Raw genomic sequence first — 18,551 nt, 5'->3', positions numbered from 1 at the left:
CCTGACTACTGTAATTTTTTGGGGGGGGGTGTATTTATTTATTTTGAGAGAGAGAGACAATGCAAGCAGGGGAGGTGGCAGAGAGGGAGGGAGAGAGAAAATCCCAAGCAGGCTCCGTGCTGTCAGCACAGAGCCCGACACAGGGCTCGATCCCATGAACCGTGAGATCATGACCTGAGCCGAGATAAGAATCTGATGCTTAACTGACTGAGCCACTCAGGTGCCCCAAGGGCAGAGATTTTTGTCTGTTTGGCTATAAGGTGTGTCCCCACTGCCCAGAACAGGGCTTGGCACCCAGTGGGGTGCTGAATTAATATTTGTTCGTTGGATGTTGGAGGTGCGGTAGAGGAATCACGTCTGCGTTTTTCTCACAAACTTACCTGCTGGGTTTTTAGAGCAGTGAAACTACTCCGTAGGACATCTCACGGTGGATACGTCTCATTGTATACTTGTCCAGACCTCCTGAATGCTCAGCGCCGAGAGTGAACCGTGACGTAAGCTCTGGACTTGGGGTGATAATGATGCGTCAGTGTGAGTGTATTGAGTGTAACAAATGCTCTGTGCTGGTGTGTGTGTGGGGGGGGTGTTGAGAATGGGGAGGGGGCAGGGGGTGTATGGGGACCCCCCCGACCCTCTGCCGAGTTTCGCTGTGCACCTCAACAAGTTGGAAGGATTTTCCTTAATTCCTCCGTACTCCCTTTGAATATATGATTTTAGCCACCATCATAGCAAACTGCATTGTCCTTGCCCTGGAGCAGCACCTGCCTGACGATGACAAGACCCCATGTCTGAACGACTGGTGAGTGATGTCTCCCCGTCTTGAGGGGGTCTCTCTTTCGCTTGAGAGGCAAGTTGCTGTGGCCGTGGGAGCAGAGGGCAGAGCGGGCTCTCGGACTTGGAGTCAGGAGCTGGATCGTGAGCCTCCCACCTGGGACGCCTAAATTCGTGAACACCGATAATCTGGGGAGCAAGATGCCTTCACTCCTCACCCCCCAGACCTGAAAAACCTGGTGCCAGCCAGGAGGGCAGCGGGGGATGGATGTTCACGCTGGCCACAGGAACATCGTATGAGAAACAAAATTCTTGTGAAAAAGATCGGCTGTATGTGGAAATGGAGAGAACAGTACAATGAACCCCTCCATGAACCCGTCACCCAGATCCACAGTTGTCAAGATTTTGCCTTATTTGTGTCCTCTGTCCCCTTTTATTTCATCGGTATTGTCTTTTCTGGCCAATATATATATACACACACATATATATATATATATATATATATATATACACACACACACACACACACACGCACATGTATGTATGTATATACGTGTGTGTGTGTATATATGTATATATACATACATATATATATTTTATTTTTTTAACGTTTATTTATTTTTGAGAGACAGAGAGACAGAGCACAAGTGGGGGAGGGGCAGAGAGAGGGAGACCCAGAATCCGAAGCAGGCTCCAGGCTCCGAGCCGTCAGCACAGAGCCTCATGTGGGGCTCAAACTCAAAAACCATGAGATCATGACCTGAGCTGAAGTTGCACGCTTAATCGACTGAGCCACCCAGGCACCTCTCCTGGCCAAAATATTTTAAGGCAAATCCCAGACAACTTGTCAATTCATTGAAGTCTTGCATTGCTAAAAATATGGGCATTTTCTTACATTACCACAGTGACATTTTTACACCCAACGTGATTTACAGTGGTTCCTTGGAATCATCTAAGACCAGTCAGGAATCGACTTTTCGCGATCGTCTCAGAAATAGCATTTTGCAGTTGGTTTGTTCAAACCAGGATCCAAGCGGGGACTGGATTGTGTAACATCGCTTAAGCCTTTTAATCTAAAGCCATGATTTTTTTCCCTCTTACCCTTGACTTATTGCAGAAACTAGTCTGGTTGCCCTAAGGAACGTCCCACATTCTGATGTTAGCCTGGTTGTTTGTATATGATGTCATTTGGCTTTGTTCTTCTGTCCTCTGTGTTTCCTATCATGGATGCCAGCTCTGGGGGTTAAAAAAAAAAGTTACTCATTTAGTAACTCTGCGGAGCTGTAAACTAGCACCAAGATCCTTCTCGATCCGCTTACCCATCCCCAAGCCCGCTGGTTCCTCTCCTGGCATTCTCACAGTGCAGTGAAAGAGACTTCTTTCCTTTCTGTCACCTTTTCAGAACCACCGTAATGACTCAAGGGTAGGTAGGGGGATGTAAGAATCCACTCATTCCTAATCCACAAAATATGGATGGGTCTCAAGACATCTAAATTTTAACAGTTATGAATTATCATGTGTATTCTAAAAAATATCACTAGCCCGGCAAACCTATGATTTCAGGACTTTTTTTTTTTTTTTTTTTTTTTTTGGTTTTGCTTAAGATGAAGCTAAGTAAAAAGAGTCCATTGGAAAAATAGGAAGCAAATAGTAGCCTGGCAAGGAGATATGGAAAGAATCGTGAAGGCAAAATTCAAGTGATTGAAGCTTGAGAAACTTCGTAACAAATTGGAAAACATCCGTGTAGGGGCTCTGATGAAGCCGAGATTATAGCTTAATTTCAAAGGTTATAGACTATCAGCTGGAAGCCAGAACTGGCAGGAGGTTTAGTGAGGGGCTGGTGGCCAGGGCACTGGCCATTTGCCAGCAAATGCAGAAGTATTATTCCAATATTTTCACAACCTGAACAGCTGTGCTGGTGCATACCAGCTGAGAACCATCACGAATGTCAGATTTGGGGGTGAGGTTGGTGTACAGGCTCCAACCTTAAAGGTGTTGAGTGATGCGTGTGACAAACATTCCAAACCAGTCCTTTCCTGTAGAATTTTCTGCACTGATGGACATGCTCTGGGTCTGCACTGTCCAGTATAGCAGTCACTGGAACGTGGCTAGTGTGGCTGAGACGCTGAATGTCTTGTGATTTCATTTAAATTAATTAAAAGTTAGGGAGGCCTGGGCGGTTGAGTCGGTTAAGTGTCCGACTTCGGCTCAGGTCATGATCTCGTGGTTCGTGAGTTCGAGCCCCGCGTCGGGCTCTGTGCTGACAGCTCAGAGCCTGGAGCCTCCTTCAGATTCTGTGTCTCCCTCCCTCTGTGTTCCTCCTCCCCCCCCCCACCCCCAACCTCGCACTCTGTCCCTGTCTTTCTCTCTCAAAAATAAATAAACATTAAAAAAATAATAAAAAAAAAATAAACACATGTGACCAGTGGCCGTCAACACAGGTCCAAGCAAGCAATTCTGTTTGGCCAAGTGATAGGTGAGGCTGGCCGAAGGGAAAGAAGGAGGGTGCCTTCTCCATGCTTCGGCTTCCCTTGCAAGAGCCTTCAGGCAAGAGAACTCCAAGCAGGATGCATATTGGGGGACAGTGAGTGCAGGGGTGGGGTAGGAGAGGTGAGGGAAACCGGGTAGAGGTCTCCGGGTGGGCGGGGTCCCTGATCAGCCCACCCTCTGCCCAGCCAAAGACCTTGACCTTGACCTTCTCTCCCTTCCAGGATGACACAGAACCATACTTCATTGGAATTTTTTGTTTCGAGGCCGGCATTAAAATCATCGCCCTCGGGTTTGCCTTCCATAAAGGCTCTTACTTAAGGAATGGTTGGAATGTGATGGACTTCGTGGTGGTGCTAACAGGGTAAGTGTCGGATGCTGTGCCTCTTAGAATTATCTCGAACTAAGAAGACTTGGGACCCATAACGGTTGGCGTGTCAGGCTGGGCTCAGGAAGGGCCGAGTCCCCGTGGTGTTCTTCAATATGCGTCTAGAGCCTTCTCGCACCCACCTCTGGAGCCTGGCTGCCTGTGACAGCAGATGCTTTCGGCTACAGTTAGAATTAGGGCTTAGGGGGAGCTGACAGCTTCCAAAGAGCTTTACGTGCGTTCTCATTCAATCTTCTCGACGACCCAATGAATCAGGAAATCTTAGTACTCCCCTGTGACCACAGGGGGAGCCGAAGCGCAGATATGAACTGGCCTAAGACCACCTAGCTAGCGGAACTGGAATTTGAACCAGAACTCGAGTTTTTAGCAGTTGCGCGCCCGTGGTCCTTCTGCCTCACTTAGCGACGCCTTTCTTCCGAGGCGGTCTTTATTTCCAGCTGGTAAACGTCTGTGGAGGACTTCCGGGGGCAATGGTTTGTGGTAGAACTGTGGAGAAAACCAGTCTAGGTAAGGTACAGTGACTGCCTCCGAAGGGTTTTCAGACCTGCGTAGAGCGCACCGTGGTCGAAAGGCGACTGTGTATACGCTTTCCTCCAGGGACCGTCTGTGAGGCGACACAACCTGTTACGACAGCAACAGAAAAAAAAAACAACAAAACAACTGGGTAATGTCTTACACACGGCGGACGTTTATTTCTCACTGAAGGTCCCAAGTGGTTGGTCCCTGTCGGCAGGGCTCTGTCCTCCAAGCAGGGATTGAGGGAACCCAGGCCCTGGCCACGCTGAGGCTCCTCGTTGTTGGCCCACATCTTCCAAGGACTCTGTGCTTCTCTGTGTCACGGCACAGACGAGAAACAAGCAGGGACAGGGGAACTCGGGAGGTTTTACGGGCCCGGCACCTGCCTCTTCCTTTCGTATTCTTTCGGCTAGAATTTATTCGCGGGACACACGTGACTGCAGGGGAAGCTGGGAAACATCAGACTGCGCTTAGGAGGAAAGGGAGACTGATTTGGTGGGGAGCCAGTCCGTCTCTGTCGTGGACCCGAAAGTCCTGTATTAGATGCCAGCGTAGGCAATGCTGTTTCATGCGAATTTCTGGCCCGTCGGCCCACCCGGTCCTCTCCTCCAAGCTGAGACTGGCTCTTGTCCTCCAAGACCCCTATTCACCGCTGTCCTCTGTGGGGTCACCCGTCTTCTCTGTGGGGTCACCGCTGTCCTCTGTGGGGTCACCGCTGTCCTCTGTGGGGCCACCACTGTCCTCTGTGGGGCCACCGCTGTCCTCTGTGGGGTCACCCTTCTCCTCTGTGGGGTCACCCTTCTCCTCTGTGGGGTCACCCTTCTCCTCTGTGGGGTCATCATTCTCCTCTGTGGGGCCACCCCCCTTCTCTGTGGGGTCACCCCTCTCCTCTGTGGGGTCATCGCTCTCATCTGTGGGGTCATGGTTCTCTTCTAAGATAATATTCCTCCTCTGGGCTCTGCTGCTGTTCCAGATCCCGTCTCTCCTGGCAGATGTCACGGGTCTCAGCACCCACGCTGCGATGGCTGGGCTCCTGCAATTCAGGTTTTGAGCACATTTGTTGTTTCCGAGCAATGTTGCTTTTCCCAAAAGGAGCCTTGTGATATTGGGCTGTTTCAGTAGAGGCGTTCGGATGTGAGTGGTCTGTTAGGAGGACCTGGGCTAGCCCTGGTGGGCCTGAGTGCTCACTGAGGGACCTCTGTTGGCCGTGCCCACAGTCCTGTGGCTTGGGACTTTGACAGGGTCCAGGGAGATGTTACGGTGTTGGGCACCTTTTTGCATCTGTGCACCATCCTAATAGCTGACTTTGTTGTTGTTGTTGAATATTCAGATATTCAAAAGGTAGAGAATAACATGACAGATACTCACGTACGCAAATAATCATTCGATGAGTATGTTTTGTGCACCTGTTACGCGCCAGGCTCTGGGACACAGCAGTGAACAAACAGATAAAAGTCCCTCCTTGTGTGCAACAGATGGCCAATGGTGAAGGAAGACTAAGTGAATGAACGAGTGAATGAATGAAATGTCTAGCGTGTTAGATGGCAGTGAGGGCTACAGAGAAAAAATAAATCAGAGAAAGGATAGGATGTGTTATGGGCAGGAGGGCCGGAAACCGGGGAAGGCTTCACGGGGAGGGCAGTATTTGAATGAACAGCTGAAGCTGGTGAGTGAATGAGCCTTGAGGATGGCTGAAGGAGGAAAGTGCCGGGCAGAGGGAATAGCACATGCAAAGGCCCTGGGGCTGGGCTGTGTAAGTCCCCTGCATTCTCTTCCCTGGCCTCGTGACTTTATCTTCCCCATCCAGAAGCACTTTCTGAGTTTTGCGTCTATATGTATTTGCCCTTTTATACACGTATAAATAAGAACATGAAAAATAGGGGCGCCTGGGTGGCTCAGTTGGTTGAGCGTCCAGCTCTCGATCTCAGCTCAGGTCTTGATCTCAGGATCGTGAGTCCGAGCCCCACGTTGGGTTGTGTGCTGGGCATAAAGCCTACTTTAAAAAAAAAAAAAAAAAAAAAAAAAGAATATGAGACATAGGTAGCACCTATATATATAGCGCTGTTTTTGTGCCGTTTGAAATTTCTCCGTAAATGTTTCCTTCTCCAGCCTTCCCTCTGCACTCCACACGAGATTAATCTGATTGACAAGGCTAGGTCTCATTCGTCTCTTTTCACTGCTGCATAGTATTCTCCAGTATGAATATTCTCCCATGTATTTATCTATTTGGGGTGTTTCCAGCTTTGGGCTATTTTGAACCAAGCTGTCCCTTCATTCTCGCCAGTGGATTTCTCTAGGGCGTATACCTGGGAGTGGCATTGCTGCGTCGTGGACTCTGTGTATCCTCAGCTTCACGAGGCATTGGCAAATGGCTCTGCAAAGTGGTTGTGCCAATTTACGCTTCCCTGGGGGCTGACTTTGGCTGGCAGGGGCTGGCTCGACCTTGCTGGCAGGGAAAAAGCCTTAAAAATCCCTGGTGTTTCATAACATGGTTCTTGGAACATCTAAAGAAGCTCACATACCATTGAGCGCCTAGTACGTCTCAGTAAGTGGTCATTAAGTTGAGAGGTGGCTGTTTGATAAGGTAGTTAGCCACTTGGGTGTGGGTCTTTGTGACAACAAGGTGACCTTTTCCCCCCCTAGTTTTTGCCATCTGCTAAGACTCTAGAGGAGAAATTCTTCATCCGGACCATCTTCGGACAGATAGGCCCTAAGGATGAAAGTCCGTAGTTGGAACTAGTGGGATCCACGAGCCCTCTGAAATTGCACGCAAAAATCATGTGTGCGTGTATAGTTTTCTGGCCTGTGGTTTTCATTAGATTCCCAGGGGGTCCTGCTCCTAACACCACCAGGAGCCACTATTCTGTTCCTTTCTCACACCTTTCCTTTCCCTCTCTGTTTCCCCTGCCTTCCTCTCTCTTGCTTGTCTCTCTGTTGCTTCTCCAGCAGTCAGCCATCCTTTCTTATTGTCTAGTGGTTCTGCCTCTCGCAAATCAAGCACGCAGCTCAAATTTCATTACTTCAAATTCCAAGGGGCTGTTTAGTCTCCTGTTGGGCTGTAAGCATGGAACAGAGAGTGGGGACTAAAAACCCCGCAGACAGGCAGATGCAGTACCCTCTTAGTTCCCCATTCCAGGGGGGAGGGGACCCGAGTGCATTAATCTGATGCTGGGACAACAGTGGCTTTAATGAGCACTTTCTGATTAACTCATTGTCTTCTCGCATTTCTAAGTAGACTGCAGCATTAAAACACCATTCATTTTTCATGGATTAAGAAGGTTTTTGCCTTCTTCTTGTGTAGTTTGGCAGAACATATCTTCCCCGTGGAGTTTGGTCTGTTCTGTGGAGTTCAAGGCCCCAGAGACATTCTAACTTTGTAATTTTGTCAACCCCCATTTGAAGTGTGCTTCTATTGTATTTGAGGGTCCAATCATTAAATTGAAACTGTGTAAGAGGAAAATTTCAGAAGCTTGGCTATATTTCTGAGATGACAGAACTTTTACTGTAACGCTCAAATATATATAGACATCTAGGAGGTCAAGTAATACAAGGGTGTGTGTTAACAAAAGAGACTTACCAGGGTAGGGATGAAGACAATTGTTTTTACGTTCACAGGCTTAGCACTGTACCTGGCATAGATGTTTAGCAAAATAAATGGCTGGCAAGTGGGAACACTTCTGAGAATCAGAGGGTTCTGGGAAATGCACTAAGCTGTTTATGAAGCTGGGGACCGTGGCATTGATAAGTCAAACAGTCCAGGAATCTATGACAGATACTCTGACATCCGGTAAGGCACGGGACGGATGAGCTCTGGGTCCTTGCCAACCCTGACGTTTTTGACTCTGTAAAGATGGAGGTTCTTTTCTGGAAGGTCCTATGAACTGCCCCAGGCTTTGGGCAGTTTCACTGGGGATCAAAATTGAGAAAAATACCCAAGTGCTCAGGGACCATCAGGAAAGGACATTGGCTTTGGTTTCATAGCATCACTGAATTTGGGGACTCCATGAACTCTGGCGGGTCCAAACCCTTTATTTCACTCATAAGGGAGTTAAGACACCAAGAGGCTAAGTAATTTGCCCAAAGTCACACTGAGATGGTGGCAAATCAGGAAACTTCCAGAAGCAGAAGGTATGTTCAGGTCAAGGAGCCTAGAACCCCAGTTTGGGGGCAGTGGGAGTGGTGTAGATGATTAATGTCACTCCTGAGGTTCTGCCATCAGAGCTCTGCCTTTTTCCTCCTTCTGCCCCCAAGTGCCCAGCCTGTGGCCCTTTTCCAGAGAGACAGAAAGTGAGCCTCCAAAAAGTAATCCTAGCTTCTCCTTATACAGCTGAAGAAACTAGGGCCCAGAGGGGTCAAAATGACTTGACCAGACTCACACACCGCACACTGTCTTTCCTTTTTGATTAATGTGGCAAATGCATGTTACCACTCTTTACTTTCTCCTCCTTCTCCCACCTCCTATGTTGCTGTTCTGAGTTGCCTGAAAATAAAAACAGCATTCTAAACACAACAACAGTAAGACACAATCAGCACTCCCGAGACCAGCTAACAAACAGCTCTCATAAATGCCAGCTGCATTTTGTTTTAATGTCCCCCTGCATTAATTTCTCCCCCAGTGGGTCAGTCACCCTTGGTGTCCAAAGGAGTCCCTCCTGTGGCACAAGTGCTTTTTATCACTCGGAGTTTTAGCATTGAGAGAGCGTTGATCTTTTTTATTGTTCAAAGCATTTGGTCGTCATGGTATTTGCTGAACCAGTGTTCCACCGGGAACAGCCTCATGTCCTAGCGGTAGGAGCTAGTTTCTCCGTCTTATAATAATAGTGACAGAGATAGTAACGATGTGGGCTGCCATGATTAAGCACTTACTATGTGCTTTCACTGTAGTAACAATTTTATGTGCATTACCACATTTCAGTTCCACGAGCCTTTTTTAGAGATGGACCTGAGGCTCAGAGAGGTTAAGCTGCTTGCAAGGGGTCCCAGAGCTAGTAGAGGGTAGATTGGATCTCAACCACTCTACTGGGACAGTGCCCTAAGACTAGGATGACCCTCGCCCAAGTTAAGTTTAAAGAGCTATATACAGCCCAGTATCCTTATGAACATAATACCTGTTGTTAATAGCAATGGCAACATTGACAAATTAGAACTTAGAAGGGACTTACAACATGATATACTGTACTTGCTTATATGCTCAGTTAATCCTTACAACCCTCTGAATTAAGTATCATTATTACCCCCAACTTTGCAGATGAAGAAACTAAGGCTCCAAGAGATTAAACACCTTGCCCAATTCACCCACCTCGAAAGTGGTAGATCCAAGATTTGAACTCAGGTGGATCTGGAACCAGGATCCATTTTCTCGAGTCCTACATTATTTCTTTAAAGTCAGGTTTTCCAGGGAAGTCAGGAACATCTTTGCTTTTCTTCCCCACCCTGGACTCCACTGTAGCAAGGAAAAAAAAAATGGTCAAAAAAGGTTTCCAGAAACGGGAGACTGGCATAGGCTAATGGTTAAGCCCTGGGCTTCAGAGTCGGAGAGATCTCTGTGATGAGATGATGAACTCGAGAATGTGCGTGGATCTCTCTAAACCTCAGTTTTCTCACCTGGAAAGAAGGGGAGTAGTGATAGGGTCTGCCTTCTTGGGCTGTGGTAGGGCTTGGAGAAGGCAACATTGTGACAGATACCGTGAACTGAGCCCCTGGACCGTTCCATGGTCTCCATAAATGGGAGTTGATTAACTGAAGGGAGAAAATTAAAACCAGTTCCTCTGGAGGTGTGTGGTAAATACTGGAAACGCCCCACTCCTTATTCGTCCCACTCACCTCCAAGTGTACCTGTGGTGGTCGGGTCCTGGGCAAGCTCACTTCTTTGTACCTCCAAGGGCAAGCTCACCTCCAACACGTGTTGTACCTCCAACACGCTCATCTTTCTACGTCTCTGTTGGAGGGTCCCCTCCAGCACCACAGGAGTTTGTTGGGCCCACGTGACAGACGTCTAACACCCCCCCAGGAGCAGTCCATAACCAGCGAGAGAGGGAGTCAGTGTATAAATATCCTGGCTTCTCCATTGCTCAGTGAGAAGACTCGGAGGTGTTCTACAACCTCTCAAACGGCCCTCCACAGGATTGAATCGTAGTGGCTCACAGTGACAGCCATTCATCAGTGCCCCCTTTGCTGACTTCTTGCTTTCTAGTTCATCCCTTGTAATTCCGTGGATCATCTGCCCAAAGTCCTTGTCTTGAAGCAGTAGTTTGAAGCCTTAGCGAGTAAGAGATTTCAGCACCCTGGACAGCGCACCGACCTGCTAAAGGAGGTAAAGTCCTCCTTTTCTCCCTCTGTCCCTGACTGGAGTGGGGAGGGACTGAGCCAGGACCAGCTGGCTAGGTGACATTGCTCCGTACTGAGCTTCTTGGCCACTTTCCCTGTGTGGCTGGAGAAGACCTGGCCGTCCATCTCCGAGCAGGTTTCGGGGCTGATCGAGGTCTTGTCTTCTTGAATTGCTATCACGAACACCAGCTTGCCTCCACAGAGGCCTCTGGCCACTCTCTCTACAATTTGCAGGGTTAAATGACTCCTATCTTCTCACCGGGGCACGGAGGTGGCTGCCTGGAGGGCAGAGGAAATCTCGGCTGAACGCGAAGCAAGTGGGTGCCTGGGGCTCAGGCAGAGGCTGGCCAAGTGAGAGACGCTGTGTTTTGCTTTATGCAGGGAGGAGGTACAGACACTGGAGGGGCTATGTTGTGACAGAGGTTGTAGAGACTGGAAAATCTCTTTTCTCGCTGGGGAGGATCTGGGCTTGACCCAGAGCTGACAGGTCCTCCCCCTTCAGTGAGGCTGTGTAGTGGAATGGCTGAGGTGTGGGAGGACGGGGTCTAGGAAAATGAATGCCCCGTTTTTCTTGACTTCTCTGGCTGTAATAAGCCCCTTGATGATGTCAGCCAGTCTCAAAGGTGTAAATACCTTCTGTACTGATGTTCCCCAGACTTCAGGCTTCTGCCCGGAGCTCTCTCGCAGTCCCCACGTGGGGAGGAGTCCACAGGCATCTCACACTCAGGATGTCCAAAACTGCATTCCTGTGCATCCTTCTCATATCTCCCTTCCTATCTTTTCATATCATTGGATGGCAGCTCCATCATTCCAGAAGCTCTGGCTAAAACTCTTGACACCTCCGCCCTCATGGTCAATCCTGCTGCAAAATTCAGGAGGTTCTGTCTTCTTCCACCCCCGCTGCCCCCACCTGGGCTAAGCCTTCATCATCTCTCAGCAGGCTGCTGGGGCAGCCTCCGCCCGGGTCTCTCTGCTTCTGCCCTCCTCCCCCCGCAGCCCGTCATCAACACAAGCAGCCGGAAGGATCCTTTTGACACATAACTTAGATCCAGTCGCTCTTCTGCTCACGTTTTTCTCTTGGTTCCTGTCTCATTCAGTGTAGAAGCCAAAGTCCTCACCACGGCCCACAGGGATCTGCGTGATCTGCCCCCATCACCTCCCACCCTCATCGGCTCCCACCCTTGCACACCTGACACCAGCTGCCCCGAGCTCCTCACTGCTCCTCGAACACTTCAGGCCAGTCTCCACCTCAGGGCCTTTGCACTTGCCGTTCTTATGCCTGGCATGCTCTTCTCAGTCCATTTCCTCATCTTTAAGACTTTACACCAATATCCCCTGGCCCCTTATCTACAATTCCAACACTTCAAACACTCCCCGTCCTCCCTCTTCTCTTCAGTTGTTTTTCTGTGCCCTTGTCACTTTCCGGCAAAGTCGGTATTCCACTTCCTTATTTTCTGCCTGTCTCCTCCACTAGGTAGGCTCCCTGAGGACAGAGATTTGGTTTCTTCTGCTCATGGTTCTCTTCCCCCGTGCCTAGCATCGTGCCCGGCACACAGTAGGCACTCACTGTTTTTGACAGAATGACTGAATCAGTGGTACCTGTAACCTGCCAATGTGGAGGGAACTTCCGGTGTGCAATAAGCTAAGGCACAGAAGCCCCTTCCCAAATGCCCTTGCGTCTCGGCTGGTCTAGATCAGACGGTGCCGTTTTGGAGGGCAGTTGGAATGTCAATGTAACTATCCCGTGTGCTGTGGCTAGAATGAGTCTGCCTACTTACTGTCTGTGGTCCTGCCCCGGGAGTTACAGTGTGTCGTATGTGTTGAGTTCTCAATGGACTCCAACTCCTTTGGAATCAGCTTTGATAGCTACTGTGCGCTAATAAAATGGCACAAGTATGAACAGGTTCGTACGGACGAGCTGGGGTCTGAGCAGGGCTGTGTTCTCAGGCCTACTGTGTATGGTTGTGCAGGTTGCCCACGGAACCAGACAGCTGGAGTATATTTCCTAAGTGTGTAGCTCCTCTGTGGGCAAACTTCTTTCGGAGACATCCCAGACTAAAAAGGATCAGAGACGTCATGCCCAGGAGTCCCCTCCACCCTGAGAAGCTTTGGTTTGGGGAGTCAAGGTGGTGCTAAGGAGACATGGTCGGTGCTTACGGTCATGGGTTGTTTTGTTATTGCTGTTCACAGGCATCTTTGGAGGCCGCCCAGAGAATTTCAGGACAGAAACTCTGGCATCAGGAACAGAGGCAGGGAGGAAGCCTAAGACTCTCAAAGTCCAGCACTGGCCGGTGCTGCTTTTCTTTGCTGCATGTTGGAATCCCAAGGATGTTAAGTAGAACCATTATAAGATTGGGTGGACAGGAGGGATCAGCCTGAGAGGTCTTTGTCAACTGGACTGATGAGTCTTGATCCATAGGAAATAGCCCTGGATGTTTCCAAAGCGGAAACCGCAAAGTGCGTAGCAGAAGTGCATCTTATGCGAATCTGACTTTACACAAAATCATTGTTATGTAATTGGCACACATCTAAAAAGAAACCGGGTGAATACAATAACGAAAGAGTGAGGTCATTTCTTTTTTTTTTTTTTTTTTTTTTTTACCACTAAAATTTTTTTGTTATAAAATAAAATCTAGGGGCGCCTGGGTGGCGCAGTCGGTTAAGCGTCCGACTTCAGCCAGGTCACGATCTCGCGGTCCGTGAGTTCGAGCCCCGCGTCGGGCTCTGGGCTGATGGCTCGGAGCCTGGAGCCTGTTTCCGATTCTGTGTCTCCCTCTCTCTCTGCCCCTCCCCCATTCATGCTCTGTCTCTCTCTGTCCCAAAAATAAATAAACGTTGAAAAAAATAAATAAATAAAAAAAATAAAATAAAATAAAATCTACCTGCAGCAAACCACCGTAACGCAAGGTAATTGTTGTAAAACAAACACTCTCGTAACCACCGTTCACATCAAGAAATAGATCTTTGGCCACTCGGAAGTTTCCATGTGTCCCGTCCCCGTGACGGCCAAGAGTGAGGTCGTTTCTACGTGCCATTAGTGAGTTTTTCCCAAGGAATGAGCATGATACGTGTTCTTCCTAGAACCCAGTATATCAGTTAGGAATGCTTTTCTCTTCAAATAACAGAAGAGACTTCTGGAAGGGGCTTTAATATTAAATAGACGTTTTTGTTACCTGACAGAAATATCCACAAACCTGTGGACCGGGATTCGTTGAGTGGCTCAGGGATGTCCTTCCACCTTCCTGGGTGAGTCGAATTTTGACCTCATGATTTCTTGCCCCAGGGTGGCAAAGTGGCTGCCACATCGCCTCCTCTCAAAGCTTCATTCAAGGGCAGGAAAGTAATGACTGGGAGAGAAAACTCTCACCGGAGGGTTCTTCTTTATCTAGGAGAAACAAGTCTTGGCCAGAAGTTCCCAGCAGACCTCCCTCTACGTCCGATTGGCTATTCTTGGGTCGCGTGACCACTTCCAGCTTCCTGGCAGGCCCGAAACATGAGCGTCCGGCATTTTTGCCACTTTATAGGAGGCAAGTTCTGCTTGTAGGAAAGATGAGAGAGGGAAGTGGCTGTTGGGACAGTTAGCAGTATCTGTCACATGTATCATACCCTTCACATTCTTTTATGCCACATATTACTGTACACATCATAACATGCTTATTACCGTCCAGACTTAAATATACAAAACTACGTATGTTGTACTTTATGGATGATTTGAAGGTTTGTCAAGGGTATTTTTGGTATATGCAGTTTTTCCTCTGTGCACTGACTTCAGAACCAGAACTTAACTCTCCCAGGTAAGATAGGACATCGCTTTGAGGATGTGGGTTCAAATCCTGGCTCTCCCTCTCAGAAAATGGGTGACTTTGGGCAAATGGTTTACTCATCTGTTACATAAGGCTCAGATTAGGACTTCCCTCATCGGGTTGAGGTAAAGATTAGATGGATAATTCTTAGCACATAGTAGGGGCTCAATAAAACATAGTCAAGAGGAGGCAGAGGGGGAGGAGGCTTCCGGTGATGGAGTAGGTCCTACAGTGGAGATGATTCCATGTCTGGGATGATTTGGGATGTCAAGGGAAATAGGAAGGAAAGGGTGGACTTAAGGGCTCCTTCTCAGAAGAAAAGAACATTCCAGAACAAAATAACCAACTAATTATTGACGAGTATCGCGGTAGTGCCATTGCAGGGGCGCAGGGCGCTTCTAGCGAGAACTTATCTCAGACATGCGGAGGTCGCTGCAAGACCTCAAAGTGGAAATGTCACTTAGATAGATGTAGACATGGTTAGAGCTTGACGGGCCTGTCGGAGAAGGCTGGAAAGTGCCTGAGCTCTGTAGGTGTGGTGGTGTAACGGACAGGGACACAGGGTCAGGGAAGCACCCACACTTTGGGGCCAGAGGGAGGAAGAAGATCAGGGAAGGAAACGATGCAGTGGGCAGGTGGTTAGGAAGAGAGACGAGCCACCGTCAGCCACGTGAGTTGCAGCTCAAGAGTGGAGAACGCCTTCGGGGCTTTGTAATTCAGAGGAAAAGAGGGACTTTTTTTTTTAACTATTTTTTTTTTTTAACGTTTATTTATTTTTGAGACAGAGAGAGACAGAGCATGAATGGGGGAGGGCCAGAGAGAGACGGAGACACAGAATCGGAAGCAGGCTCCAGGCTCTGAGCTGTCAGCCCAGAGCCGGATGCGGGGCTCGAACTCACGGACCGTGAGATCGTGACCTGAGCCGAAGTCGGACGCTTCACCGACTGAGCCACCCAGGCGCCCCAAAAAGAGGGACTTTAAAAGGGTTGTCCACAGGGGCGCCTGGGTGACTTAGTCGGTGAAGCATCCGACCCTTGATTTCGGCTCAGGTCATGATCTTGAGGTTCGCGAGTTCGAGCCCCGCATCGGGGTCCGTGCTGAGCCTGCTTGGGATTCTTTCTGTTTCCCTTTCTCTCTCCCCCTCTCTCTCTGCCCCTCCCCTGCTCATGCACTGTCCGTGTCTCTCTCAAAACAAATAATAAACTGAAAAAAAATTTTTTAAAGCGTTGTCCATAGAGGGGAGGCAGATGTATGAAACCTTCGTGGCCAAGTTCTAATTGAAAAGAAAAGGAAGGAGGAAAAAAACCTTGGGTAGTTCCTACCATACTGTGCCAGGGGCTGTCGGGTTGGTTGATCTCATCTGGGGACGAGCTTGGTTTCCTGGGTCTTTTTCCCCTCCTTTACAATTTTTTTTTTTTTTTTAAATCAGAAGAGCGAAATGGTGGGGCATGTTTAGAAAGATGAAGAAAATGGGCATTACACAGTATTATGTATCTCTTCCTAAATAAAAGTCTAGTTACGTCATACCAAAACATCTGGACAGATCTTGACGAAATGTGGAGGGTACATCTGGGGTGGCTTTACTTGGTGATACGCAGGAAATTCACGCAAGAGGCTCTGTCTCGTCGCCCTAGGATGTGATCTACCCGAGCAGCAGAAATTGTGGTTCAACCCTGCGTGACTTCTCGGGAGTGATACGTCTGATGTATTTTGGTTTCAGATGTCAGTGCTACGTGGAAAGATACTCGGGTAGCCGAGCCTTCGGGCTGCACCCCGGCTTTGCAGCCCAGCTCCTCCTTGTGTGGTGGTGGTTAGGACCACGGGCTTTGGAGTCCGAACAGATTCAGGACGCAGCTCCGTTTCCCAGGTGCTGTGACCTTGGGGCCGGTGACTGTGCCTCCCTGAATCTTAGCCTCCTCAGCTGGAAAGCAGCAACGCTAACACTCCCCAGCTTGTAAGACTTGCTTCCGAGGTTGAATGAGCTGATGTCTGACACGTGGTGGGGTGAGTGGATGGATGGTATTTCCCGAGGGATGGTTTGGAGGAGAAAGGTGCTTTGGTGCTTCCTGGGGCCTCAACTTCCTCATCTGTGAAATGGGGATCATAGTTGGACCTACCTCCAGAGGTCGGATTCCATGAGATCCTGCGTGCAGAGCACTCAGAACCTGGCACAGAGTAACTGCTCAGTGCTGTTGGCTATTGTAATGCTAATAACTATAATTATAATGATGATAATAATTATGGCTGCTTCTCCAGGCCTGGTTCCACAGACCCGTTAGTTCGCCGCTAGAACATTTGCTCCTGCTAGTTTGGCACACAACAGCCAACCTCCCCTTCCAGTCTGGGGAGAACCCCCCTTTGTGCGTTGGTGCTCCTGGATCACAGGACTCCGGACTCACAAACTGAAGGTGGCAGGAAGGGGGAGTCGTCCACCCCCCGACCCCTGGGTAAATCAGGGCATGTGATTCAAACTGCACCAGCCACACGCTCCCCGACTCAGGACGTTTCAAACACGAAGGGATGGTTCCGGAGTCCTTCATGGCAGCCTGCTGCAGGGGAGTCGTTGGTCTGGCTGCACTGTCCCTGCCCGCCGTCCAAGTCCCCTCCCCTGGACGCTGGCTGGTTATCTGCGCTTCCTCAGAATAATCCCTTTTACGCCTAAGACAGACGGCCGGTTTCTGGTGTTTGCAATCCAGAACTCAAAACTGACGCTGGGACCAAGATTTGAGGGCCAGGACCTTGTTTGCAGATCCCAGGAAACACAGATGGAGAGGAGAGGGGGAAGACCGCGAAGAGAAGGCAGCCAGTAAAGGCCGCGTTGGTGCACAGCTCAGTGCCGTTGGCGGCTTGAGCTTGCTTTTTCTCTCTGGGCAACTTTGGGAGGCAAGTAGCAGACGCCCCCTCGGAGTTAGCTCACCTCAGGGGCGAGGGGGCTGGGCTGGGAGATCCTTCTGGGGCACGAGCTCCCTGGCCGTCCTGGCTTGCTCTGCGCGCAGGCTGAGCACGCTTCTGCAGCCGGAACATCACCGACGTTCGTAGCGAGCAGCGTGGGACACGGCGTCTGCCTTGACGGCTGTACTTACCTGGTTCTGCCGTGAGCTGTCGCTCAGCTCCTCGGCTTTCTTCCGAAGCATCGTGAGGGTCAGTCCTTCTCTAGACCTCAGCAAGAGGAAACCAAAGCTCGCCCCTGTTGGCCCCAAGTGGGAAGCGAGAACAGCCACTCTGTAGGGAAAGGAAAAAGGAGGGGCAGCTGAAAGCCAGATCCTCGCCCTTTGGGGGGAGTTTGGGCGCCATTGATATGCTGGAGACAAAGGACCCTCTCCTTCCTGGCCTGATGGGCACGGGACTTCCGTGCAGAGAAGAACAGGGGTCAGTCAGAGCGAATAAAAGGCATCGGAAGTCGAAGCAGATGAGCCAAACAGGATCCAGGTGGGATCCACGGTCCGGGATTGGGGATGAGCCAACGACATTTTGCATTGTCTTTGTCTGGCGACGATGCGTGGAATGCATTGGAGCAAAGGGATAGATGAGCAAAGTGGCCTGCTCTCCCTGTGAAGTGAAATTGCATTAGTAGGGGCAGCCCCTCCGTGGGGGACAGCACAGCATCCCATGTTCACCCCTGGAAAAGGAAGATGTGTGCTTCCTCTGCTCCTACTGTGGAGTCCTGCGTGGCTCAGAACTGGGAGACTTGGAGGGATGTACCAGGAATGCATTCCATGGCAAGTGACAGAAGAGCCAGCCTGTGGTGGCTTAAACAAAGTGGGGGCTCCCTTTCTGTCATGGTACAAGAAGCTTGTGGTGGGTGTTGGCTGGCATTGGCCGGAATCTCTGTGATTCTCTCGGCCTTTACCTCATGGTTGCAAAACGGCTGCCAGAGCTTTTAGCATCGTGTCCACTTTCAAGGCAGGAAGCAGAAGGGACAAGCTGATCCATCCAGCTTTGCCAACTTTCATATCCAGCAGAGCGAAATCTTTCCCGGAAACCATCCATCGAGCTTCTCTGTATACCTCGTGGCCAGAAATACGTCGCATGGCCACATCTAGCTCCAGGAGAGCCTGGGAGAGTGTTTCACTTTTCCAGCCATTCTGGAGACTGTTCTGACTCTTGATTTTGTATATGTTTAAAGGGTACGCTTAAAGTCAGAACATTTTCTTTTGAAACCACCTGAATTCACCTTAGCCGAGTCCCTTCTGTGTGTTCCTTCGTGTCAGCTATAGATTTTGCCATAATAATGCTGCATGACAAACAGTGCCAAACCC

General features: G+C 49.5%; 1 protein-coding gene across 14 annotated transcripts in view; it reads left to right on the top strand.

The window, feature by feature from the left end:
- Positions 1-378: 378 nt before the first annotated feature.
- Positions 379-18,551, top strand: part of CACNA1A (calcium voltage-gated channel subunit alpha1 A) — a 175,079-nt gene continuing 156,906 nt past the window's right edge. For 13 of the 14 annotated variants that reach the window (XM_045492179.1, XM_045492178.1, XM_045492176.1 and 10 more), the window contains exons 1-2: positions 696-799; positions 3,483-3,622. In XM_045492179.1, coding sequence (XP_045348135.1) covers positions 785-799; positions 3,483-3,622 — 155 coding nt within the window. In that variant the 5' untranslated portion in view covers positions 696-784. Of the gene's footprint in view, positions 495-695; positions 800-3,482; positions 3,623-18,551 lie in introns of those variants that run through there. The other variant, XM_045492170.1, reaches the window with a different exon arrangement.

This window comes from Leopardus geoffroyi, chromosome A2, assembly GCF_018350155.1.
Source record: "Leopardus geoffroyi isolate Oge1 chromosome A2, O.geoffroyi_Oge1_pat1.0, whole genome shotgun sequence".
Taxonomy (NCBI): Eukaryota; Metazoa; Chordata; class Mammalia; order Carnivora; family Felidae; genus Leopardus; species Leopardus geoffroyi.
The sequence above is the reverse complement of the archived record's forward strand: the minus strand, read 5'-3'. Positions and strand labels throughout refer to the sequence as shown.